Source organism: Alosa alosa, chromosome 18 (assembly GCF_017589495.1).
Source record: "Alosa alosa isolate M-15738 ecotype Scorff River chromosome 18, AALO_Geno_1.1, whole genome shotgun sequence".
Classification (NCBI taxonomy): Eukaryota; Metazoa; Chordata; class Actinopteri; order Clupeiformes; family Clupeidae; genus Alosa; species Alosa alosa.
This window is the reverse complement of record NC_063206.1, coordinates 15,578,694-15,606,452: the sequence shown is the minus strand read 5'-3', so window position 1 is coordinate 15,606,452 and position 27,759 is coordinate 15,578,694. Positions and strand designations below refer to the sequence as shown.

Genomic DNA, 27,759 nt, shown 5'->3' with positions numbered 1-27,759 from the left:
AGTTGATCTAGGTTGACAGTGAGGTGGCTCATTCAAAATGTTTACACCAACGATTCTGCTCCGCTCTTGAGATATTTGGTTTACACCTTATTCATAATCAGAATGTTTACTCGCATGACAACATTATACAGTGTAGTGGTGTGGAATGATATATTATGTTAGTTGTTCTAGTTTGGCATGGGGATGGTGACTGCTGTGAGGCAGTGTTGAGGGAGCTTCAGGAGACCGGTTTGAACTGGTTCTGGTCCCCTTTGCCTCCTTCAGCCTAAATTAGTCTACAAGAGGAGCTAATTGCATCAAAAGGAATTTAATTTCAGCCGATATGACTACTAACAGTGTTTCTCCCTTCCCCAGGTGTATATTTTTAGAATTGAGGGCTCATCACTGGTGAAGATTTTTCAAGCCTCAGGGAAAATGGTAGGTGTTGTAGCAAACTGTCAACACAGGCTCAACTAGAGTTATGGTAGAGCCATCGCCTGTTTGCAGGAGGAGATTGCATTGTCCCATGTAATGGCCAATTTGCATGTGATGCATATACATTTGCAAAATAAACAAGATTCAGGTTTTGTTTCACTTCTATAAACATTCACCATCAGCTTTGTTTTTTTCCCAAAGCATCATTGACAGAATATGTTTAGTAGTTGTTGCATGACAGTAAGTTTATTGTTTTCCATTGAGAGCTGGGGCATATGTTTTATATGTTTATGGAAAAAAGTTCCTGAAGAGAGGAACTCTAGCAGAGACGCTATCCACGCTCAACATCTGACTCCAGTCTTTCAATAGCCAAATGGCCCCCCATAACATAACATGCCGACATAATGTTAGTAAATAATCCTTTGCATGGCTGTTGGTGTTTTTATAATCATGATGATGTACTTGGAGAGTTCAGCAGTGACTGGTGGTTCTCTATAAGTCTTTGAATGGTTTTTGACTGTGTCTCTTGACTGTGTGTCTGTGTAACCTGACCCAAAGCTCTCTGTGTGTCCCTCTGTGGCCTGGTTCCAGATGGGCTCTTACTATGGCTCCTCAGTGTGTGCAGTAGATCTGAATGGGGATGGGCTGTCCGACCTGCTGGTGGGAGCCCCCATGCACAGCCATCAGCGGGACGAGGGCCAGGTCACCGTGTACCTCAGCTATGGCAATGTGAGTGTGTGTGCTGTGTGTGTGTGTGCTGTGTGTTTGTGTGCGTGTGTGCTGTGTGTGTGTGTGTGCTGTGTGTGGGAGGTGGTGGATATGAATGTGTGAACAGTTTGTACTGTGTCTTTCACCTTTTGTTTGAGAGGCTCTTGGATTTTAAAGTTTCTGCATGGTAGACCATTCACATTTGTCTTATTTTGATTTACAACCATCTGTGTGTCCATAGGGAGTCATGGATGAAACTGCAGTCCTAAACGGGGACAATGCTTATAATGCGCATTTTGGAGAATGCATTTCTGCCATCGGGGACATCGATGATGATGGTTACCAAGGTCAGTGCGTATTACATGTAGCGGTCATTCAGGAACATCTGTGATTAGTGTTTAAAGCATGATCCTTGTACTGCACACTCATGTTTTTAATCTGATTGCGGTGTGTTTTTGACTTGGGGTGTATTTGCTCATCTCTCATCCTCAAGACTTGTCAGTGTTATCACCAAAAGAGATTTTCATTTCCCCATGATGCGTATTCCAAAATATTTTTGTTCGTTATTGTGTTCATGGACATTCCATCAAGAAGAAGAAAAAAAACGTGCAAATTCAATCAATCTGGACCGTATACCGTAAAATCGACTTTTTATCTCTCGTCGGGGTGTCTCTCACGCTCACGTCCAAAATCCCTCCTGAGAGATGAATGACCCAAAGTGAATAATAACCTGAGAAAGCATAACTCTCTGGCATTGCTCTTCCATGCCTTTCACAGCCTGAAATTGCACCATAAATCGCACTTTTGGGTGATGCTGTAACCTAAGCACTTGTATGAGAGCTGTGAAAGAACTGAACTTGGATTCTGCCGTGTCAGGGGTTTATGTTCAATGCAACTGGCTTTTTCAGATGGTGTATTCGGCTCATTATGGCATGATGGATGCACGCATGTTTAAAGTGAACATGAGAAGGCATGCTGTTTTAATTATTATGTGGTGGTGGGAATCTTCTGGAAATGCGTTTGCCCCCCCTCTTCAGTTCTCTCTCTCTCTCTCTCTTTCTCTCTCTCTCTCTCATAGCCCCCCCCCCCTCTCATACACTCTCTCTCACACACGCACACTCACAACACACATCCTGCCATTTTTCCTGGCACTTTGCAAGCCAATCATAGGCTTTTCTTGGCAAGTGATGCACACTCGAGACCAAGGAAGCTTGAAGTTATTTTCTGGTCTCAGTTCATACCCCCGCCCCCCTCCCTCCCCATGTTATTCCGATAGGGCTCAGGGTGCTCTCATGGCAGAGCCTTCATATCTGATATGCAGAAAGGAGCTCGAGTTTTCTCCACAGCTTGAAGACTGAGCTTGTGAATCATTCAAGAGTAATTGACCTTGAAGAGCCCACAGTGAACTGCTGAAGTCAAATACCTGCCTTTCCAAAGCAAACAAAGTGCCTCTTTGCAATCACTTAGGCAGGCAGAACACACCACTGTTTGTAAAGTCCACCACATCGGCACTACAGTAGCCTGAGTAGAATGATAAGCTGGCCTAATAGTCTGTGGGCGGCCAGGTGTTAGCTTTCTGTTTTCCTGGAAGTCATACATGTGATGTGAGTGTTTACAAGAGTGCATGTGCCAGGCTTGAGCCCCCTTGACCCCTGACCCCCGAGATATTTGCTGTGCTCGTAATGGAATGTTATTTGCCAGTGAAATGCAAGCTGGTAAATAACTGCATGTAAATAAGAAAATGAACCTGCTTGAGTAATAAAAGATAGTCATGAAAATCTCAAGGGGTTTTCATTGAGCTTCTTTTGAGTATAAGTGTCGAATCCGAACACCTGGGTTTTTTTTTGCACTGCAAAGCATGACAAAGGAGTGTTGTTCTATAGGTTAGAATGTTCGTTTTCCACATGTTTTGTTTGGATGGAACAGAGACAGCTCATGTAAATCCAGAGCCTGTTCTTTATGGTGCTGTTTCCACTGGTGCAGAAGTCGCACTGCTTTATGAGCACGGACAACACTTAAGTGTCCATTAAGTGACTTAACAGCGTGTGTTGGCCAAGCGGGGCCTGGCTTCATGCAAACAGGGGGGTTTGTGGGGCTCCTCACACACAGTGGGCAGTGGTGTGCCGTGCGATTCCAGTTGTGCCTTTCGCTGGTCATGTTTACTTTTGCCCAGATGCAGTGCTGGATCTGTCTCATCTGTTCTCATCTCCTCTCTAACCCCCTTTACTCTTTTTTTCTCTCTCTCTCTCTCTCTCTCACACTCTCTCTCTCTCTCTCTCGCTTTCTCTCACTTCCTATCTCACTCTCTCTCTCTCTCCCTCTCTTTAACTCTCATTTCCTCTCTCTCTCTCTCTCTCTTTCTTTGTCTCTCCCTCTCTGTCTCTTTTGCTCACTGTCTTTTCATGCCCCTCTGTCTTCCCCCTCTCTTTCTTTCCATTTCTGTTTCTTTCTCTCACTTTTTGTCTGTTTTTTTACCTGGTTTTATTTGTTCTCACCCTCTCTCTCTCTCTCTCTCTTTCTCTCCCTCTCTCTCTCTCTCTCTCTGTCTGTCTGTCTCTCTCTCTCTCTCTCTCTCTCTCTCTCTGTCTCTCCTGTTTTGTGTCTCCTCTACTGTAGATGTAGCAATAGGAGCCCCCAAGGAGGACGACTATGGTGGAGCAGTGTACATTTACCATGGGGACACCAAGGGGATCACCAGCAAATACTCCATGGTAATCGGTCCTATCTGTCAGCACTGTGTCTCTCTCTGTGAGGGGAGGTGGGAGGCACTCTTGGGTCTCTGCCCTGTGTAAAGTTATCATTAAACAAGCAAAAAGTCTCTGAAAAGCTTATTGGTCTTGCCACAGAGCAAACACCACTAGCTGCTAATGTTACGTCTATTGATGGCTGATACATCATAAGGTAACTTCCACCGTCATTTTATTTGGCCTCAGACATTTCGACACAGACAGAGCTATTCATAGATGTTAATACGCCTGTATTTGGTCTGAAAATATACTCTACTGTTAGTAAAAACAATCAGAAGAATCATACATTGTTTGTAATTGTGGTAACTATTGGCTGCAATTGAAAGAATGGTAATCTAATTGGGTTGCATTACACAAAGAATAGGGGAAGTGTGTTGATTGTAATCATTTAGAGGGGGGTGTTACAGACAAATCAATGATTAGCCGTATTAAGTAGCGGTCTATCCATCAAAACATGACGTATGAGACTCTAATAGCCATCTCTGTGTCAGGGAATTGGTAAGCAAAAGAGGTGTGCACTCAATGCTGTACTGCCCACACACACAAGGGATTGGGGTTCAAGTGAAGAGTCTGAATGTGGGAGGGATGAATGGGTGAGAGGGTCAGAGCGCTGGTTACCTCCCAGACAGTGATGGATGAACCCCTGCACGGGTAGAGGTTATGATCAATGCGTCTGATTGTCACCTTGATTGATTGTCCACAGAGGCTGTCTGGACAGAGTATTAATCCGGGCCTGAGGATGTTTGGCCAGTCCATCTCGGGGAATGTGGACATGGATGGAAATGGCTACCCAGGTTTGGCACACTTCACCATACCCCCACGGCACAGATTTACCGACCGGCACAAACATATTTAACTTCAGACCCGTGGAAAATCAGAACTCACAGGGAATGCTTTGATATCCGGGCCACCAGACATAGAAACCCTTTGCTGGGAACCGCACAGGCTCAAACACAGGGGCACCTTGCTTTAGTTTGTTTTTCATCCTAGGAACAACAGCTTCAATAACAAGAATATAAAAAACAGCCACTCTCTTGCAGTGACAAGTGTGAAGAAATGAAGTGCTGTCTTAATTTCCGATGGAGCCTTTTAACACATTCCCCTGTCGGGATAGCTGTCCGCGTGATGTTGTGGTATTTTGTTTACAGCATTCCTCCCTGGACACTTGCACATTCATGGAATACAAAAAAGAAAGGAAAGAAAGACATAAAATGAACCTTACCATCATGGCCCCTGTACCCTTGTAAAAACTAAAATAAAAACTGAAATAAAAAAAAAACCAGATTATACATGATTCAGATGTTTAGTAGCTGTAGACATTACCGTTCTGATTTTGTTTCCTCATTCTAATGTAATGTTGCTGATTTGGAATAGTCACTCACAGATGTAATGCTCATTATTACTTATGACATTTTTTTGTTTGTTTTTATCGTAGACGTGACCATAGGTGCTTTCATGACTGACAGTGTGGTTCTGCTAAGGTGAGTGAAATCTTCAACAGCTGTTGAGTTGAGTTCCAGCTGCCTGTTGAGTTCCTTGTTGAAAGTCATGTGATCATTTTCCCTGTTGTGTGATGTGCCATTTCTGGTCTGGTTCTGGGCTTCCACAGGACCCGGCCCGTCATCACGGTGGAGGTGTCCATCTTCCTGCCTGTGTCCATCAACATCACGGTGCCTCAGTGTCATGAGGGTCCTCAGCACCTCAACTGCTTCAACGTCACCGCCTGCTTCCTCTTCAGAGGCAAACAGGTTCCTGGACAGATCGGTGAGGAAGCCATTATTCAGTCATCACTGGGCAGCAGAACCATATCTGCCATGCTCCTTTGTACCTCAAGAGATGTGATTCTATTTGTAACCAGTGATTCTGAGGATTCCGATTCTATTTATAACCAGTGAACAGACTCAGAATTTGTTCCCATTTGTTTATGGTTGTATGTCACCCAGGATACGCACAGCATGTGATGTCATGATTACCTCAAGCTATAGGTGGAGCCAGGATTTAGAGCTGAGAGTTTTTATTGGTCAGGTAGTGGGTGTGGATAGTGACACAAGTGTGGGTGTGGTCTTTCCACAACTGGTGGGTGTGGTGAGTGAGTCCCCTCAGTGCAGTAGTGTTCTTACTGGTGAGGTGAGGAGTGGCTGTGCACATGGCCCTGTCAGGCTGGGTGGGGTTGTTTTTCATGTGGGTGTGTGACAGCGCGTGGGGTCTGTTACATAAAGGGGTTGTGGGCCAGAGAGAGCGGGAATAAGGACCGCTCTGTTTGACCGTTTGGCATCGCCACTGGAAAACTGCTGCACCTCGCGTCTGGTGACGCCTCAACGACAGCCACCCTTCCATCGGCTGAGTGAAGTCACCGCATCCCTTTTCACTTTTTGATTTTATTTTTTCTTTTTTGCTGAAAAGAGAACAGTGTGCTTTGCCCAAGTACAACCCCTCCCAGAGTTTCCTCTACAAGCACCAACACCCTGTGAGGCAACCACTTCAGACTTCAGACCTGCACTTTTTCATTCCTCTTTTGTCGTTTTTTTCCTCCCTCTCTCCCTCCCTCTCTCTCTCTCTCTCTCTCTCTCTCCCTCTCTCTCTCTCTCTCACTCTCTCTCCTCTCTCTGTCTGGATGAGGAACAACTCTTTGGCACAGTAGGGGTGTTCCACCACACAAACATGGCTAAACCCTGACCTCATCCGCATGGTTTCACATCTACATTTTAAACAGAGGCCTTAAGTGCTGCTAGCCTCCCTGTTAGGAAGCATGGCTTAAGTCAAAATGGGGACTAGTTGGACGGAGTCCCAGTGTTGTGTTGGGTCTCTATCAATGTGGGAATTAAGCCTGTTAACTCAGTTTTGACCGAGTGCCATCACTTGCAAAATGTTCATGATACAAGGGTTTATTTTTAACAGCAGTGTCCACAGACGCTTTCTGTTTAAACCCATGTGTTAGTATTTGAATCAATGAGTCATGTCCTGTGCGTATGTGTCTGTGTGTGTGTGTGTGTGTGTGTGTGTGTGGGTGGGTGGGTGGGTGGTTGTAATACATTTACTGTACCCCTGACTTGCCTGTGGGCCTCCTTTCCTCTCTGATTTTCTCTTCCTCCATCTCTCTCTCTTTCTCCCTTTCATTCTCCCCCCCTCTGTTCAGAGTTGCTGTACAACCTCACGGCTGATGTGGACAAGCGGCAGAAGGGCCAGCCCTCACGGGTCTACTTCACTCACAACAGAGAGCAGACCACCATCCTTAGCCAGGCCCTCAGCCTGGACGTCAACCAGCAGGACTGCCACCACTACACCGCACACGTCCGGGTGAGTCTTCCTCCAGGGAGGGTGGGTGTGGGGGTCCACATGTCCATAGGCTTGTGCTCTGACCCTTCAATCAAGGCCAGAGTCCAGAGACTTGTTTAAATCCAGTGCTTTGCTCATAGCTCACAGTCTGAGTTGGGGCCATGTAATGACTGTTTGTGTGTTGCCATGGCCAAGCTGGGTTGCGCTGTGAACATTTCACTGAACATTTCCAGTATTTGTCAGGCCAAACCATGTTGTTTTCCAACTTCATTCAGCACTGTGCATGCGTGTGTGTGTTTACATAAGGGGCTTTATGTGAGCGCCACCCTGATTTTCTCTAGACTAAACATAAAAACAAATTTTTAGTTATTTTTATTCACAGTGATCAGCATGTCACCAAGTCAAATACTCTTGGCTCCATTTTACTTCCATTCTACATGTATGTCAAAATTTCATTCTGGGCTGTTTCTGACAGCGTAGCGCCCAGAATCAAATTGTGTGGGTGTGCAGCAGTGTCCATGCAAACATATGCATGAGAACACAATGCATAAAGCTAATTGGCCAGTAGACCGGTCACACTTGGGTCAAGACTTCAGCCCCCGGGGAGCTCAGGATCTCAAATGAATTAACCTCATTATATGTGTCACCCTCACATCCTCACCCTAAAGCAAGCAGATGTAAATAACATGGAGTCCTTTACTGAGTCCACTAACGTCCTGCTCTGTCCCTGACTGTGAATGGATTTATCACAGGCCCGGACCCACTGGTCAAACTGTTCCTGCATAGTGGCCTTTTGTTGTCTGTTCTAATTGGCCCGTTTGAGAGCAGGAGCCACAGCTTAGGGAGTCGTGGCCTGAGGGCCGCCAGCTAATCGCTGCTGCTAACAAGAGTGCCCACACAAAGAGCGTCCGCTGCGCGGGCCAGGTTTACAGGCCACTGCAGGCCCTTCCTCTCTCTGGGGGAGCTGTGGAAAGAGAGAGCAAGAGGGCTGGCATATGTTTCTTTATAGCGCACACCAATTTCATACACATGGATAAACACACACACACACACAAACACACACACACACACACACACACACACACACACACACACACACACACACACACACACACACGTACACACACACGTAAGCTAACACACTTGCGCATGCGCAGGCATAAGCATCTGCTACAATGTGAAGTTTGTCAAACAGGGTCTATATTCTCACTCTCTCTTAACAATCAGTGCATTGATAGTGGCAGGCTTCATGAGCTGCCAGATTTTAAGTACCGGTAGTACTTTTGTCACATGAAAGTGGCAGGTTACGTCAAACAGTTTTCAAGCGTGACCGACGTGATGTAACACATCAGACAACTTGAGGCAGTCATCTGTGTGTCATGTCAGAAATAATAGTAGGTCAGCTGAGGGAAGAGATGTTGTTGTGACACTCACTACTTCTCAAGTTGCAGCAGCGCCACACATAGTTTATGCATGTGAACTAGCCAGTGCTATGGCTGTATATCATTCCATGATGGCTGTTTTTTCTCTGTATGCAAACAAAGCACACTGACGAAGCACTACTAAACACACTGAATTGGCTGTTTATTTACCACATCCAACCACACCAAGTGGCATAATCATTAGAGTTTATTTTCATAAGTGCATTTTTGGTGCATCTACAGAGGCGATAGTAGACTGTGTTTGTGACTGGTGACGCCAGAAGACTGGTGGATGTTTGTGCACGGGTGATTTATTGAAGTTTGTAAGATGTTTTGCATAGGAGTCATAACTGCTTGTTGCGAGCTCTAAGCAGCTCAGATGTGTCTGTGTGGGCCGGGGCATTAGTGTGGGGATCTGGTGTCGCCCCACATAGTTGGCATCTCTTGGCAAACTCTAATGTGTGAATGGGATAAACACACTTCGAAGCGAATGAAGACGGCGTATTAATCATCTACAGGCCCTGGTGTGTGTCAGTGGGTGTGTGTGTGTGTGTGTGTGTGTGTGCGCACTCTGTGCAGGCAGTCTCGCGTGACCACACGCTGAGATCCAATGCGTTTTGGATTTGCGCGTAACTGCTTTTAAAGCGGATCCTTACATCCCGGTTTTCTGCGTAATTAGAACGACAATCCACCAAAGAGAGAAAGCAGTGGGACAAAGACTGGAGGAAACTCTGTGCTTAAAGTGAAAGACCCAAACAAACCTCATGTGCCTGTGGTTGGGCCTGGTATTTGTGGTATTTTTGGGGTTTAGTTGAAGGGGTCGGGGAAGGGGGGAATAGGCCACAGCAAACGATTCCTATAGCTTATACTCGAGTCAAGCATGGCCACCAATACCTAAACTATTTCCCAAGGGCGTAATTCACATCGCAGAATGTGTACTGAAGGATGGGTGTTTGCAAAGCGACTTGTCTAAAATTCAAATATACAAATGACTAGAAGCATTAAAACATGCCAGACATGAAATGGTTGACTGACATGTAACCCGAGGGGAACCTGGGTTGTGAGAATTGAGTGAACTTTAGGTTTCTAACTTTACTAGACAAAATCAACAAGGCCTCTTCATAGTCTGGACACGGGAACACAAGGCTATTTATTAGCATCTGTCAATTTCTCTGTAAATCATAAAAATCCCAAACAACAGCTCTGTCAACTGTAACACTACATAGCCCCCACCTCCCATGTGCCTGCTGTTAGTGAAATATTCTTTCATTTTGTGCAGATTTCTGTTTGAGTCGAGATGCTGTTTGAGTTGGCGAAATTGCTTTGTTTGAAGTGCGTGTGGAACCAGCAGTCATGGCCATGAGGTGTCTGGGGCTTGTTTAGTCTGGCCAGGCCAGACATGGTTATTGTTGGATTTAGATTATAGATAGCCATACATTTATTGTGTTGATTGAGGAGCAAATATGCTATAGCCGTGTTAGCTGGCTCCGGCCATGACATACAATTACCGGCATTGCACAGCATGGACCATTTGCCTAAACACGTCAGGCTGTGAGTGAAACCCCACCAAACTACACCGTTTGTCTGGTGCTGTGTGATTGGTTGAGAAGTTTTGAGAATTGTTTAGAAATGGTGGATACATAATGAATTGCTTCCAGAATGTTGCCATTGTTTGGGCAAAATCATCACTTTCCATGGTGAGTTGGGAGTATAGTTTCTGAATCTTTCCAAAACAATGGTCATAGATGAAAGATGTAGCCAATCAAGATAATAATGAAGGGTAATACCTTAGCCAACCTTAATATGTGATTTTGTAAATGCCCCTTTCTTAAATGTGCTGACGTCTTGAACACACATATGTGCGTGTAAGTAACATAATTGCTTGTGTCACCGAGAAGACGCAAAATGACTATCATCAGACCTGATTTGCCTGCCATCTCAGAGGGCCGTCCTCCCTAGCCAATCCTGTCATTTATCTAGCTTGAGTGTCTGCCCACATCAACCAGGCCTCCCATTCGCTAGCAGAGGTATGCTAATGGAAGCCAGCTGGTGCTCCACTGGATTCTCTCATGGGCTTGTGTGTGTGTGTGTATGTGTGTGTGTGTGTGTGTGTGTGTGTGGTGTAGGGGGGCTCTGCTGTGCCCCCTCCCCTTCCCTTACCTCTATCCTCCTCCCCTGAAAACATGCTGTGAAAACAGCGAACCCCGCTATAGAAGCTAACGTCACAGTGGGTTCATGAGCTTATGTTGTGTCAACGGGCCCGGTGCTCGGGGCTTGGCCCTGGTGATGGAAAAGTGGCTGGGGGTTTGGTTGACTGCCTTTACACTGACATGTGAGCGCATGGTCAGTCTCCGCGCTGACCCTTTTCAGGAGGAGAAAAATTAACTGTAGCTCAGGATAGCAACCAATGAGAGGGAGGAACGTCAATGTAAGAAAGTAACTTAACTCCTGTTACCTTAACAGCTGTACAGTATGTGATGGTAATGCTCCCAGAAATCGAATTAAACCAAATAAACTCTGTCTCACGTTATACAAGACTGTAATTGTTTCTGCAATTATTATTGCAAATATAACTTAGAGAAAGAGTATTATGGGATCTCAGAAAGGATACAAATCAAATTAACTTATTAAAAAATAGTGGTTTACAGTAGTCTCTAGTGGTCATTGCTTTGGCCAACTGTATAAACCATTAATTCTGTGATATTCTGCTCTTTAATTAGGAAAGCACCGTATAGAAAGTGAATTAATGGACATATGGTCAGAGCAGGGGTTCTATTTATTTTAAATCACTGTAAAGCAACAGGAGAGGCTTTGACTTAGCACCCACTGATGATGGATGAAAAGAGTACTGAAATCACAGACATCTTAGCCAAGGTTAACACAAAGTTACAAGGCAGCACTGAGTAAACCAGTTGTGATGAACAATAATACACAGTGAAAATCTGTACCACTACAGTTGTAAGATTGTTTGGTGGAAAAATGTAAGATATTATGTAACTGTTTCATGTTGATCATTTCAAACATGTTTCTATTGGCAAGGAGGATGGAACAGCATACCAGAGCTCCAGATGTTCTTTGTTTGGTTATTTTTAGCCAAATAAACGGCATACTCTGAGCACTTGTACCTCAGATTAAAGGAGAAAAACATTTTTTTTTTGTCATATTCATGATGGATGTCAGACATTCTTTGGGATAATCACCAGAAGCCAGACGTTTCATGAGTAGAGGCCAGAATCGGAGAAGCTCATGTTACTGTCATCCCTCAAAATCTCAGTGAGTGTGAGTGTAGTCATCAGGGGTGGTTGGCACATTCATTGCTATTTATTGTTTCCTCTGATCACAAGCATATGCTAGAAAAATAGCACGTGTTTGACAAGCATTTCATCTTTTGATGGCTGGGTATTTTATCCTGAATCGGTCTGATTTCTGTAGCCTTACGAAAATCTTCAACCAGACTCCTGAACTTTACAGGAGCTAATAAATTGTCAATTTCACTTCCTTTACAACCATGCTATGCCAAGAGACAAAAAGTCACACACAGACTGTACAGCACATGACATTTAATCAGCCCACCGTGCTTGCCAAATGATTAGCAAAGCATGAAACAATGTTTACATGAAAACAATGCAATGATGTTCACATAAAAACAATGCACACCTTGACTAGTTTTGGAATGGCACAGAGAAGCATAGAGGTATTTGAAACCACCCAGGTTTCAGTTGTTAACAGTTTGGTATAAATGTGTCAGCCTGTCCATGCCAAAAAGAGCACGAGTCTTATCCTCTGGCCTAGAACTTAAGCCTTGTTGATGTGTTCCATCATAAAAAGTAAGCATAATTGCACGGTAAGATACCCAAATTCCCAGAGTGTAGCACGTGGTCAAGTTTGCGTAAACAGCTTTTCGTCGCCGTGCCAGCAGTCGTTCATGTTTTCATCATCCTCAACCCCCAACTGTTTCACTATATTGTACACAGTTGCATGTATTTGTTGATAATACGGCCCATTCACTGGCCCAACTATCTGTGTACCAGCCATGACCTCAACCAGCCTTCCATGAGGTGCATTTTAATGCTGAAAGTAGAGTCTAAATTAGGCTGTGCCTGCGAACAGTTGCAGATTTATCTTGGGACATTTGCCTGGAGCTCTTGTCACCGCGCTCCACATCTCCATCAGGTCTGTGTGTCTGACCTCGGAACTGCCACCCTGGATATTTAGGGCGCCATTAAACTCCAGATATCTGCCCTACCCTGGGCTGCAGCTGTGCAGTCTGCCCCAGAGGACTGAGATGAACAGTGGACCTGCATGGTAATTGAAGTAGGTGAGGAGCAATGATCGTGCGGTGACGTATAGGGGACATGCTGGAATATGCCGTTAACTGATGCCAGCTTATGCCATGTATAGCAGTCTCGTTTCGTATGCAGACATGTCTTTTCAGTGGTGGCTATCAAGCACACTGTTCTGGCCTAGTTTTTCAGAGGTGCCATACTGACAAGCTTCGTCTGTTTGGAAATGTGGAGTGGCCATTTGTTTTAATGGGGGCATTTGAAAACATTTACTCTGCCTCCCAAATTTTCACCCCATGACCTTGTACAGCTTAAACTATTCAACAAGAGCGTTTTTCCAAAATATATCACTTTTTTTTTCTTTTTTGTTTGTTTTCAAGACTCAGCTGGTGTGATGGCAACCCACTGACCCAGAGATTTAGGTTATGGAGACCCCTAAACCCCTTCCTTTGTCAAACTAGCACAACCACCACCAGTGGAGTCACCAGAGAGGCAGACGTTGCCTGCTACACTACCTCCATTTACCTTGCCACCATGTACAGTTAACTGGAAATGCACCATTCCCTTGGTACCATTCTACTGGTTTTCATTTAGCTAAGGCCAAGAAAGCTGATACAGTGGATATAGCTGGCAGGAAGGTAATCATATCCAGCTGTCCCCTATTAAACACATACTGGCAACTCTGCCACCTATTTATAAAACACGGGATGGAAAAATATTAAAATGCAAAGAGCCAACCATCCTCGAGTAAATACGGTGGAAAAATTGAATGGATCCTCTAGTCTGAGAAAAGGCAAATAAGATCTAGTCCAGATGAAGTGGCAGTTTGCACGTATCACCCTCTGAGGCGGTGGCACTTGTAGGTTTAGGAAGAACATTGCATGCCCACTTCATTTGTTTGGAATGCCATTTCAAGAGCCATTTGATCTTGAATGCGGCTTAGCAGGAAAGCAGCAGAATCACCACTTAGTTTCCACTAAAACAAAGCTCTGGCCTGCACATCTTTCAGGCTAGTGTGAAATCTTTAGTACATAGCATAAGCAGGAACTGTGCCTGACCTAATAATATCCATGATGGCATGGGAAAGGAACAATGCATGTAGCGCACGTTTATTTGGTGCCGGACCTTTGTAGTCTGACTGCCGACCAGAGCTGAGTTCAAATGAGCAAACTAATGCAAATGCTTGTGGGCTAGTTGTTGGTGAACAAAATGCATTCTGGTCTACAGTTGCTACAGTTTAAATTGAGCAGTTTTGAAAGCTTACACACACATATTGTTTTAAACTTCAAAGAAAATGTATTGGGTAATTCCATGGAAAATTACATTTTTTGTAACATCTATAACACCAATAAAATGTGATGGTATGGTATGATGTGAATAATTACATGAAATTTGAGCATTTTCTATTTTTGGCTGAAGAATGTACATGAAAAAAAATGCACAAAAAATGAATATTATCATTCACATCATACAAATGCCAAGGCATTTCACTGGCGTTATGGATGTGACAAAAAGTCAATTTTCTGTGGAATTGCCCTATTACATTTTGTACACACCATTTGTACCACCAAAGGACATTTTTTGTCCTTTGTTCACATGATGTTAACAATCTTGTTTAGAAATTAGTTTGTGGCTCCCATAAAAGCACTGCATGACCACAATAGACATTTATAGAACCAGCAGTTTTGTAACCAACTCAGCTAAGCTAATAGGACCCTGCAGACTTTTACTGTCACCTAGAATGAAACACGTTGCTTGTTGAAATAGGTAGGGCTCCACGAAAGCTGTGCGGCACAGAGTTGCTCGATCTTGCACAGAGTTGATCGTCCACACACACATCAGGCCCCGTGTCCCGGGGGTCAGTAACCTGGCCATGGTGATAATAGACCCTAATCTCCATGCTCTTTTTTCCACCTGGCCACTCTCTCAACAAAGAAAGGGGAGCCGCTGAAAACAGCAGTCAGCAAACGGAGCCTGGTTCTTCTGTCCTCCTCTTATCAGACTCACAGTTGTTGTTGGAAATGTATCTCTTTGCTATTGTAGCCTCACGGTCAACAGTCTGTTTCCTGTATGTGTGACCGAGCCACGGTGCTGTGCGCACGAGAGGTCAGACGCACGGCCACACCAGAGCAGTGTGATATAGTTTATAGTGTGATATGATGCCTACTGCTGAAACATGATTTCACCGGGCAGATTGAGGGCAAATTGAAGAATCCACACACAATGGACACGATAATGTACTGTGTGTGTGTGTGTGGGTGTGTGTGTGTGTGGGTGGGTGGATGTGAAGAGGGGTACGAGGTCAAATGGCCTAGTTTTTTGACCAGTGATCTCATCAGCTACAGGAAGCATCTGGAATAAGTTCTGACAGACCAGGATGGGACTGGCCTGAGTTGACGTCGGGCCCAGAATGATAAAACTGCAGGCCTTATCATGCATGACATGTAAGCTTATCCACTGCCTCTCCCTAAAGGATATCCCCAATCCCGAAAAGATTGCGCAGAGGCAGAGGCACTGCCATCCCCGCTCTCCCTCTCTGTGTCCACTGGCTTCAGAGTGCAGTACTGTATTTCCAATATCCTATCGTTTTCAGTGCAGTAGGCTCAGAGCCATGACAAATAGGTGATAGAAATAGGAAAAGCACCTTTTAAGGAAATCCAACTGAGATACTGACTTAATGCGGATCTACGGTGTATGCTAATATTTTACTGCTCTCCACTGATGGGGCTTCATAGATCGGTATGCTTGCCCCTAGAGTACTGTAGTTTTTAGATGCTATCTTTGGTATTGAAACCTCCAATATCCTGCCTAGAGATTTCTTGTGTGTATCAACACAATACGCCTCGGTTGCTAAGAGGATCTGGCAGCATCTGTGATTTTAAATGCAAAAGAGTGGAAAGGAACCGTTTCCTGTTTGTGCACAGCGTTACATTATCTAGATGGTCAGGAAGTATATCTTCCCTAGGAGGGAAGCCCTAAAACAACTGAGTTGTTGTTTTTGGTGGCGTTGATGTGTTGTTGTTTGGCCAAAACAAAACATCAGCAACCAAGACACATATGGTTCAATCGTCATCCCCTCTATTAAGTGAGAGGAGCCGCTGGTGGTAATAAGGTTATTGTTGTGTTTATTGTTGTGTTTATTGTTGTTATTAATGAGACTTAGAGTGTAGTGTATGCCCTCGTATACTGTAACAATACTCCATTTTCCAAAGTTACAGTTCATGCAGTGTACAACCGTATACTGTTTTTCTTTTGAATGGGGCAGGGTGACTAACCATTTTAAAAGACTCAGGGTGCTTGACCTCTATCTAAAAACACATTTTCCTATTGTTTGCAGTGGTATGACTCACCCCTCCATATAATGCTAGCATACATCCCACAGCTTGGGCACCACTTGAGAGAGCAGCAAGCCTCATCTTTTTTGCATCATTGTATTTCCATTCCCTCATCAGGAAAAAAACAAGACCCTCTGCCTAAGACATCACAGGAGCTGCATGGGGGGTTGAGTTATGAAATGATCACTGGCATTCTGGTAGTAAGGACTAATGTCCCAGCTGCAACCACCTGTAATAGGAAGAAAATGAGCCGGTCTGCCAGTAGCTACCGGCAGTGGTGCAGCGACACAAAGGTGAAACTCGTCAGATGTCACGAACCGAGCTGAAAGGTCACATGAACTCTCTGTACCGCCCGCCTCTGAAGAGAGGGTCCTGGGCTTGTGTTGAAAGCTTAAGGGGCTTGATTGAAGCCATACACCCACCATCCCCCTCGCCCCCCAAACACACGTGCACAAACACACGCACGCACACACACACGCACACACACTCACACACGCAAAGGCGCACACTCAGTCAAGGCTGCTTCCATAAAAGGACCTGATTCAAATTCCCCATCTCCCTCCTATGCGTTTTTTTCTTTTTTACTCCAAAGCCGTTTGGCTTGGATGCAGAGAGAAAGTGGGAGAAAGGAGAGTGAGTGAGTGACAGAGGGAGACAGAGAGAAGGCGAAAGAGAGAGGGAGAGCGAGAGAGAGAGAGTTGCATATGTCCTGGCTAGGACTCCCACAACACAGCCGGATAAGGTAACATCAAGGAGTCATCCAGGAAACAGGGTATACGATGATAGAGGGCACTAGGTTGGAATTCTGGGAATGGAATGGAGTTCCATGTCCTGTTGCAATATGGCCCTGCACACGTTCCCCATATTCCCCTCATCCACCCTCCTACACTCTCCTCATGTGTACTGTACATGTGCTGTCCACTAATGGTGACTCCTCTCACTACACTGGTCTTTCCCCCTGGGACATGGATACTGTGTGGTCTCACTGCTATGAAAAGCATTTCAATAAACAAGACCCACAAGGAGATCTGATGCTGAAGTGTTTATAACAGGAAACTGCCAAGCATATGTCAAGAAAAAGCAAAGAAAAAAATATCTGAAGGGCAAAACGATAGGATTTCTCTGTTCGGTAACGTGAAATGGATAATGCTGACCCGAGATATACCCCCAAAAGGTAATGTCTGTGGAGATATCGGAGTGCTAAAGTATTTGAAGACTGAGACTGATTTAAAAGTATATATGTGTTGGCGCGGGTTTAATCCCCAGTGTTTGTTGAATGCTTTGCGCATGTTGGAACAACAAATCTTCTGAAGCTTGGCCGAAAACAGCTCTAAATTCGTTGACAGCCTTCCCAATAGAGAATGAAAGATGATTTCGTTTAGCGGGCTCGTCTCGAGCAGAAAACGTTTTCCATCTGCCAATTTACACCAGGGAAGCATGGCACCTCCACTCCCGCTTTAAAACTCACAGCTGCGCTCTCAGCCGCGTGAGGGTCAGACGCCGAATGCCTTTTACCTGATGTATGCGCGTGCACGGCCATAAAAAAAAGGTTTACTGTAATTTGTGTTTATGTGGCCGTGGTTCCAGTGAGCAATTCATCTCTCTGCGTTTTGCCCTTAATTGTTGAGTTATGTGTGTCTCCCAAACCGAATGGGTCAACAGCGCAGGGATTGGAGTAAACTGTCTCCACCGCAGGACAGTTTGTCTGCCGCGAGTATCAGTCGAGTCGCGTGGGGGGGTTTGGTCGGAGTTGGCTGCGATTCAAATCTAGAGGAGTTTGGGTCTTGTCAGAGGGTTGTGCGACAGTATGGGGGAGTGTGTGTGTGTGTGCGTGTGTGTGTGTGTGTGTGCTGTAAGTATGTATGTGTGCATATCTGTATGTCTTTGTATTTGTTTGTGTGTGCATGACTGTGTGTGTGGCAGAGAGATAGAGAGATAAAGAAAGAAAGAAAGAAAGAAAGAAAGAATGCGAGTGTGTATGTCAGTGCACGTGTCCGTGGGGGTGTTGTATTAGCGCATGGGAGGGGGAGAGAACACAGATGGAACAAGTTCCCTGCCAGGGCAGCAGATAGGCCCCCCAAATGCTCCCTCACTCCCTGAATGCTGACACTAACTAAATGCACTCACATCTTCAAGCAGCTGAACTTTTGTAATAAGTGACCATTCTCATGGGAGTAAACATAACTGCCTTCCCTGGGGGTTAGCACAGCAATCGGAAACTATTTAAACCAGTAATTTTTCCCCCATAAATAGAGAAGTGACAAGGACCAACACTATCATGGTTCTGGTCACATCAAAAGAGTAACTGTTTCTCAAGCACTATGACATTACTGATTTTAGAACTGGCTCACTCACAAGGTCATGTACTCTTTGAATAGAACAGGGCACATTTTTCATGTTAAATGTCAGATAATAATGTTGACAGTGTTTTGATTTAGGTTAAGGGTTACTTCATCCTTGGGTATACTGTATGTGCTTTGAACCAGCATGGCAGCCAAAGCAGGTGTTTCATGCCTTGTGGTTAGCAAAGGCCCTGTTGTGGTTTCAAGAGGTCTTTTGAAAAGGTCTACTGGCTTATTGAGAAAATATGGAGGTTTGGAATTTCATTTAGCTGTTAGAGTTTTTAAACCTGAGTTGGAGGGTGATCATAGAAATATCTGTTTTTATTTTTTTATTTTAATGAAATACAGTACAGGCTTAGGAGGCCTTTTCATATTGTCTTTCCTCATCATGTCCCCCATTCTGTTTATTCCCTCTGGATAACTTTCTGCTGGAGGTCAGTGCAGTACAAACAGTATACAAACAATTGTTTATACATTTTCATCTCCAAATTCACAAATAAATTTCCTCAGAAATACAAGGACATATGACATAATTTGGCTTTGAGATCTGGAAAACATATCTGGCTAAATCTGGTCTGTCAACAAATATACTTCATAGTTTGTCCAAGTGCCTTGTAATGACATTAGCTAAAAAAACACATTTCACTATTTAGTAAAATCTTAAGGCTTAAGTTTGACAGGGGTTGAATGAAAGGGGAGAAAACTTTTATCTACGATTTATTCTGATATCTCGACTGCATTGTTGTAAGAGTCAGTTCATGACATGCTCATTGGTTCCAGATGGAGTTGAGAATGGGCAGCAGATTGGGGTTGGGATAGGTTGGGTCATGTCTCTCAACTCAATGAGAAAAACAGACCAGAGCTCATGCTGGATCCTGTGTCAGGTGTAGGACACTGATCATGGGCCTAGGTGTGAGTGGTCTGCAGTCTAGCAGAGTGGTCATAGTGGTCAAGACTGTGATCATCGTTATACACCACAGAATTCACAAGTTCCCATATGACCACAGCAGTGCAGTGTATTTCTGTGTTATGTTGTTATACTATGGCCTTTATTTCGTCAAATGCTTTAGTTTCTAGGCTTGGATCCAACTGATTATGTGGAGGTAATTGCTCTGTTTGATCCATCCTGTAGCTATTATGAGTCAATATAGCGTGAACTCTAATGAGAGAATGTACCCTGAGCTTGTTACCATGCTGCTGCATAGCGCATACTGAGCAACACTGACACAGTTTTGGGCTCAAAACCATATATCTGCTGCCCATATATGGAAATCCTAACACACAGACAAACTCTTAATAGTGATTGGAGTTTATTCAACTCATTTCCCATGTCCAGTTCTTAAGTGCGTGTGTGTGTGTGTGTGAGTGTGTCTGCGCTCATGTGTAAGGACACACGGGTGTATCTCTGCGAGCTTTAAAGGAACCGTATGTAAGAAATGTATTTCAATTAATCATAAAATGGCCCTGATGTCTCACTAGACATTAAGAAATCATGTTCATTTCAAATACTTATATCACTGACAACAGTAGTCCGGCCAGGATATTGTCATTTAAAAAGTGAAGTTGCAGCCCTCAACTGATGTTGATGTTGTCATGTTGTGTTTTGGCCTGATGTGCCACCCTCCACCTATCTACAAATCACGAAATCAGTAGTGTTTCGGCATCCGGGTTGCCAGCTCTGCCAGTCAGGGGGGAGGGGGAGGGGATACACCGCTCTACAGTAATTTGAAAGTGATTGCAGTACCAGTTTTGGCCACAATCTTACATACGGTTCCTTTAATATATTTAATAGCTCTAGTTGGCGGCCCTGAGTCGCTCTGTGAGAAGAGCGTTCTGGTGCGCTGCTAAGAGTCTCCCGTCCAAGCGTGAGGCAGCTCCAACACGAAGCCGAGTCCTTATGAGCTGACCTCATCTCTCCCACCCCCGGGCACAACACTCTGCCGTCCCAGCACAGAGAGGCAGACACAGAGAGGCAAGGAGAGAACAGGAGAGAGAGAGAGGGGGGAGAAAGATGGAGAGAGGTGGTGTGGGGTCCGGGGGTTGGGAGACTGCCATCTTGTTTTCCAGATATGCAAACAAGCGCGTGAGATCAAAGCTGGGCTCGGTTTGAACCATTCTGGCATGTCACTGAAGGATGGAGTTGGTGTAATAAAAATGCGAAGGGGCTGGGAAGGGGAAAGGGAGTAATCACAAACTCACCAACTCAATCCAAACCAGCTCATTACATCACCAGCTTCTGAGTCTTTTCATTGTTGGGTAGTGGGAAGGAACCAATGAGAACTCGGAGCTATTTTTGAAATGTGCGCATACATTGATCATTAAAGGACTGATTCATTTCTTTCTGACTTCTTACTCTCCTAAAGCTGGTTTGGATCTCCAGAGAAGGTTAATCAGTTCGTCTGTTACATATTCCACAGCTTTATGCTGATAATGCCCTTCTTTGCTGTTTTTCCAAAACCATGAGGTCAGACTCTTGGATGTGTGTCTTTGTGAGATGAAGACATTCATCAAGTGATTAAGCCATCTGCCTCACTCTGTTATGCATCTATATCGGTCTGTCAGGTGTTAATGGATTTATTTCAAACTTTAGAAAGAGGCTCCCTTGGGTTGAAATGTTTCTTTAAATCTTGTTATACTTCTCCTTTTGGTCCAGTGCCTGGACTTGCTTGGTGGCCCATTCTCATTGCGGCGGTCAAACTCTACTGGCTTAGTGTGTAAGATGTATCTTTGCCTAGAAGAGTCTGACTTTCACACAAGAAGCCCCACAGCCCAGAGAGCAGTGGACTTTGTAACAGCTGTGACCCAGATCGGGCCCGGATCTTAACCGGAGATGACCCATATCTGGCCACTCTGCGGTCAGAACTGCTCTGTGGGTGTCTTACAGAGCTGGCATCCTGCCTTTAGCTCACACGCCTCCGATAACTGCCCCCTCGAGCGCTCTCTCTGTGAAAAGGATACAATGGCAGGAAGCACGGCTTCTCTTTTACGGCCCCATACGTCCCACACAATGGCCGCCTTCAGTCGGTGGCACAGTGACCCGCTTGGCTGGTGTGGGTTGATGAGAGCTGGGCAGTGGGGGGGAGGGGGTGGTAAGGAGCAGTTGTTGAGGCTCTGTGCCGAGGGGCCAATTACAGCGCAGAGGGCCATTAACACCAATGTGCAGGGCTCCCAGGCCCCCCTCTGTTCTGGCCTATAAATACAGGAGGGGAAAGGCAGCCTGGGGGCTGTGGTGGTTTTACAGAGGGGAATGGAGATACGGTGGCAACAGGCATTTTGGGAAATTTGGGAAATTGTGAAAGCCAGGGCTGTGGTACTAGATATTCCCACCTAGCACCCCCAGCATGCAAACACACATGGTCACGCCAGTACGAACACAAATGCACACACACACACACACACACACACACACACACACACACACACACACACACACACAGGCAGATATACAAACACACACACACACACACACTGATTCCCTGTGCGTCTGACTGTGTTTGTGTGTGTCTGTGTCTGTGTGACTAAGGTGAAGGCCCTGCTGTGTTGTCTCCGGGAGGTTCTTGAGTTTTGTCCTGACCTCTCGGCGGCCACGGGGAAAGGGAGTCTGCGGTCGTCTCCCACACTCGGCGACGGAGCGAGCGAGCGAGCGAGCGAGCGACATCTTGGAAGCATCAGCCATTATTGTTTCTCCAAAAACATGGGAGGGGGTGGGAGTGAAAGGAAAAAAATAATGATTTCTTAATACGCACACACACACACACACACACACACACACACACACACACACACACACACACACACACACACACACACACACACACACACACACACACACACACACGCACACACACATACACTATTTTTTAACTGTGTTTGTTTGGGTTGAGTCGCGGTTATCTCGGAGGGTGCAAAACAGGGGAAAAAAAAGATATGTGGTGGTCTATGCAACACATTTATTGTGTAACAAGGAGTCATTCATGTCCCCCCAATTCTCCCGTGGCCCAGAGAAAGTCCAAGATAAACTTCCAGAGTGGGAGGCCATAGTCTGATGTTCGGGGCCCAGGGCAGACTGGCCCTGAGGGGACAGGGTCACGCCGAGGCCATTTGACAGGGGCCATTTGATGCATTTCACTTTAATCACCCCTGGGACCCACTGGGTACCAGATCTCTCTCTCTCTCTCTCTCTCTCACTCTCTCTCATTTACTCTCTGCCTCTCTCTCTATCTCTCTCGCCCACTATTTCCCTCTCTCCATCTCGCCTCCCCTTCTCTTCCCCACTGTTTCCCCCTCTCTCCCTCTCTCTTTGACTCTTTTTCACTTTCATTCTGTCTGAGAAGAACGTTGTGTGTTTCTCTCTGAACAATGACATTGTGAGCCTCACCTCTCCACCATGGGGACCTCTCACCCCATACAACAATGATTGTCTGTTGCTGTGCACAAGAGCTTTGCTTTTATGCGATAAATGGAGGTGTCTCCAAAATATGAGAGTGATAAAACTGTCCCAGACTTCCTTTTTAAATCTCTGCACTGCGTGGGATAAATGTGTTTTCAGTTCTGGCCTCGATGGTTAATATTTCTATTGCAGGTGTTAAGTTGTTGGGATACATTTTGTGCGCAGAAAGCATTCTGAGAAGTCATAACCTCCAACCACCCCTCTGTTTTTGTCCATTCATGTCCTGTGCATTAACAAGCCTCTCTTTCCTGCCATAAGTCTCTCAACCTCACCAGGTAGTAGACATCTGTCTGGTTGTAGAGGATGTGTGTGCGTGTTAGTTTGTGTGTGTGTGTATGTGTGTGTGTGTGTGTGTGTATATGTATAGGAGTGTGTGAGTGTGTGTATTTCTATAAGTGAATATGTGTGTGGCTGTGTGTGTGTATAGGAGTGTGTGTGTGTGTGCCTGTCTGTCTGAGATAGTGAACTTATGCAGCGCTGTGTTAAAGTCGGCCTTTGTGTGTCGGCCCTGGCTGAGGAAGGGGATGGGTGGCCGGGCGGCTGGGCTGGACGTAGGGGAAATGGACAGAGTGATAAAACAGACGAGTGCAAACAGAAGAATGGAGACGAGCGCGAGTGGCCCACCAGGCCACCGGAAACGCTCCTCTGTTTGCACAGGGGGGTTTGCCGTGGCAGGACACAGCATGGTCCGGTGCGGACCGAGCAGACTCCAGTGGCACGCTGTGTCCCGAGGTCGCCCGCTGAGCCCAGCGGCGCAAGAGACACGCCCGCGGCTAACGCTAGCCTCCCCCTCCGCCTGTCGGGGTCGTTCCAAGCGGGGGCGGATTGATGTTTAATGGACAGGGTCTCCTTTTCCCACGTCCCCCACCCAGCCGCCTCCATCAGGATCCTCCGGTGCGGAGCACATGGGGCGGCCCTCCATCTTATCCAGCGCTTGGTGTTTTTACTGTTTCCAAGCCCCGTGCCAAGGCAAACACTCCTCCATACTGTGGAGCTGCATTCTAGCTCTGCCAGAGAGAAGAAAGATGGAGTTTTTTGTGTATGTGTTGTTTTCAAAGGGCAGCGCCACATCAGACTGCCAAATGCCATTTTCCATCTTTCTAACTCCACTCATCCACCCACCCACCCACCTACCCACCCGCACCCCTGACGGTCTGTGATAGTCTGTCTGTGGCAGGGCCTGGGCTGCTGGAGTCAGCTAAGTACAGTAGCCTGGACTGTGTTAGAAGGCGCTTTGGGATGGAAGACAGAGAGAGCAGTCTCTAATGAATCATCCCACACACTAAGAACCTTTATTGGTTATGTTGCATCCCGAGGTGATTTGGCTCTAATGGTTTTTCGGTTTTTCTCTCTGTGTGCATGTCTATGTGTCTGTCTGTGTGTGTGACCGTGTGTGTGTGTCTGTGTGTGTGTGTGTGTGTCAACAGAAAGAGGTGAGGGATGTCTTCGCTCCCATCGCGTTTGAGGTGGCCTACAGCCTGGGGAAGCACGTGCTGGAGGGCGGTCAGGACCGCGATCTCCCCGCCCTCGATCCCGTGCTCCGCTGGAAGAAGGGTGACAAGATCGCCGCCCGGAACGAGGTAAGAGAGCTCATCTTCATGAGCCAACCTCCGTCATTCTTCAGAGCCCAAGGGAGCCGTCCTCCTAAAGTCTCCGTTTACTCAGAGCATAACTATCCCGGTCTTGTTAGGATGACCGTAGTTTTGTGTTTTTGGGACATTGTCTAGACTGGATGGACGGTGGCCAGAAGCCCTGTTGGTGCCTCTAATCCACACCCTCAGAGGGACCGCACAGTCACAGTAGCTCACTTTTATCAGAGATTTCCCCAAAACCACCCTGCTGTTTCCTGCTTCTGAGAGTAATTTCGTGACACCGACGTCTGCTGTTATGAAGTGGCTTGCACCCGACTCACTCACACATGTAGTTAATAACTGAAGTGTCAATGAGGTCACAGAGGTGTGGTGAAAGTTCTGGGCTGCGGACTAGGGTGTCTGCTTTTTTCTGCGGTGTGGATTTCAGACAAGTTGATGATGAATTTATTTGTACAGTGCCCACCCCTGTAATGGACTGAGTGTTTGCACCTTTGGGCTGGTGGTTAAGGAAGATTCCTCATCTTTCACCACTTTGGTGGGAGCCATTAGTGGAGGAATGTAAAAAATCATTCCTGGCTGTAAGCACCTCCTGCAATCATTTATTCCAGCACCGCTCCATCAAGCCAACGGGGCTTAACGGTCCAATTGCGGAGCCTTGAAAAGAAACAGAGATCTGAGTCCTTGAAGTCCTTTGCTCAGTGTTGCGGAACACGCAGACCATCAGAGTGGAGCTTATTCCTATTGCACTACCACTCAAGTGGCACACTGAAACAGTCCGACTGTAAGGGATACAAGGAGGATCCAGTCTATTGTCTCAAGTCCCACATTACGTTGCCATCTAGTCTAACCCCACACACACACACACACACACACACACACACAGTCCCAAGTCACGTTGTCTGTCGTGAAACGTTGTGTAAACATTCTGTTCTTTCCCCTCTCTCCCCTCTCCCCTCCTCACCCAGACATGGTTTGAGAAGAACTGTCTGTCAGATGACTGCGCCGCCGACCTGAGACTCCATGGGAAACTACTGCTGTCGGGGTAAGCAGGCTCCCGTCTGTCCCTCCTCCAACACCACCACCACCACCACCGCCACCACCACCAACCCCACCGCCTCTCCTCTGCCTTGGCAGGCACTCCCTCCGCTCGGGCCCGAGCCCACTGACGTCATGAGGCACAGTGCTGGGCTGGGTGGGGGACGCGGGAGCCATGACACATGCTTGGCTCGCACTGCCTCCTTGGAGGTGCTCCATTTAGCCCGTTTAGAGTTTTTTTTTTTTCATTTCTTTCTGTATTTAAAGAGCTCTCTTTCCTGTGTCGTTATAACTCATAACAGGACATAGGGTCTGCTGCTGCGCTTACCACTGTGTCCACATCACATCAGGCAGACGTCATATGAACACCAGCACAAAGTGGTATTATATACTATACCATACTATACTGCATCTAACTACATATATATACTGTATGTAGTTAGATGCAGTATGGTATGGGGCCTATACCATGTGCAGAATATGAATGTATAGTGTGTTGTCCATAGTATAGTGTAACTTTGCTGTACATGCAGGGGGGGGGCCCAACATGCCATAAGGACTTCTTCCTGAAACAGGAAGAGCTGCCCAAACAGACTGTCACAATGACAAACTTTTATGTATGGGCCGATTGAAGATGTATTACTGTGTCCTTCGCAGGGCCCATGTTAGATCTCATTTGGCGCTGGGAGGAGTACGAAATGTCTCGCTGAATCTGACCATCTCCAATGCCGGCGATGACGCCTACGACACCAACATCTTCCTCAACTTCTCTAGGGAAGTCCATTACATCAACTTCTGGCAGAGGGTACGTCCAGCTCTTTCAATCAATGGAAGAACTATTTTTTTTAATTTGCCTTATATGGAAAAGATAATTGTGTATCATAAAAAAAAAGATATGATGTCATTGACCAGCGCAAAGACAAACTGCCACATCAGACTGAGATTTAGAGGGAGTGAAAAATTGCGCCTTTAAGTCAATTACAGTTGAAAATACTGTATCTGTAACCACAAAAGGACGCTCTCTATCTATCTCAGCATGCCTAGCACCTGTTGAAAGGGCTTTAAGTGCTTATATATAAACACTGTCACACTATACCATCAAAGGCTCTGTGAGAAATATAGAAGGCGGAAAAGGTACCCGTGAGTACCGAGAAGGGTTGGGGGCGGTTAATTGGTGAGGAGTTCAGTGGGCTATGGGAATGCAGGGGAACCACACATGCAGGGGGAAGACGGGCGGGGAGGGCAGGGGCATTAACAACAGCTGGGCCGTCTCTCCACAGCCTGTCATCCACACGGCCACTCCGCTAGCAGCCCCTGTGGTCACATGTGTGTGGCACTAATTTAGTTCAGTCCATCCGTGTCCCCCGCTGCACCATACCGCACCATACCGCACCATACCGCTCTCCAAGACAGTAGTCGGGAATGAAAGCAGATCTCCCGTTCTCTCATCCGTTAGTTTCAGACCTTGAAAAACCTCTGTCATATTTCTTATTTGTTGATGGCCTTTCGATTCCACATGTGTGCCTGATCTTTAATGGACTGAATGGATTTCCCAGGAATGTTAATACTCCGTCTGTCTGCTTACCCTGGCTGGCTTAAAGAGCCAAGCAGATATTGTCGCAGGTACATGAGTGAGACTTGTTTTTTTTTTTTTCTTTCTCTCTTTCTCTGTCTCTTTCTTTTTTCTTTGTTTCTGTAAGAGATTATTTCTCCAGAAGGCTGGTGAGGAAAGAGTCTCCCCTCTATAAGAGCAAGATAAATAAAGCTGTAGACTCTCTCTTTCTCTCTATGATTCAGATCGCCACACATGCTCCTAACGGGCCTGACAGCCTGAGAGAGAGAGAGGGTGTTGATGTCTGCCTCAGACAGCTCCCAATACCACTCGTTTATTTTCACTTCTCTCGCTCCTGTCATCCACACGGCACAAGTCGAGATCCTCTCCACACACATTTCATACAAACAGTCATTTGGAGGTCCCGCTGGTCAATAACCTTAAGCGATGTTTAACCACCCAGATTCCTCACCACGCTATACCCGATAGCTATTTTGACACCGATATTTTCAAAAATAAAACGTGATGGACAGGTTTTTAATCTTATAAAGGGGCTAATCCTAATCGACCGGCACACGGTGTTGGCTTACCTCTAAAAAACAGT

General features: G+C 45.9%; 1 protein-coding gene across 1 annotated transcript in view; it reads left to right on the top strand.

Moving 5' to 3' along the window:
- Window positions 1-27,759, top strand: part of itga9 (integrin, alpha 9) — a 62,071-nt gene that overhangs the window by 16,690 nt on the left and 17,622 nt on the right. Inside the window, exons 8-18 of the mRNA XM_048269228.1 lie at window positions 355-417; window positions 1,006-1,143; window positions 1,364-1,469; window positions 3,739-3,833; window positions 4,573-4,663; window positions 5,305-5,350; window positions 5,479-5,633; window positions 7,006-7,166; window positions 24,404-24,556; window positions 25,534-25,610; window positions 26,261-26,408. Coding sequence (XP_048125185.1) covers window positions 355-417; window positions 1,006-1,143; window positions 1,364-1,469; window positions 3,739-3,833; window positions 4,573-4,663; window positions 5,305-5,350; window positions 5,479-5,633; window positions 7,006-7,166; window positions 24,404-24,556; window positions 25,534-25,610; window positions 26,261-26,408 — 1,233 coding nt within the window. The remainder of the gene's footprint in view (window positions 1-354; window positions 418-1,005; window positions 1,144-1,363; window positions 1,470-3,738; window positions 3,834-4,572; window positions 4,664-5,304; window positions 5,351-5,478; window positions 5,634-7,005; window positions 7,167-24,403; window positions 24,557-25,533; window positions 25,611-26,260; window positions 26,409-27,759) is intronic.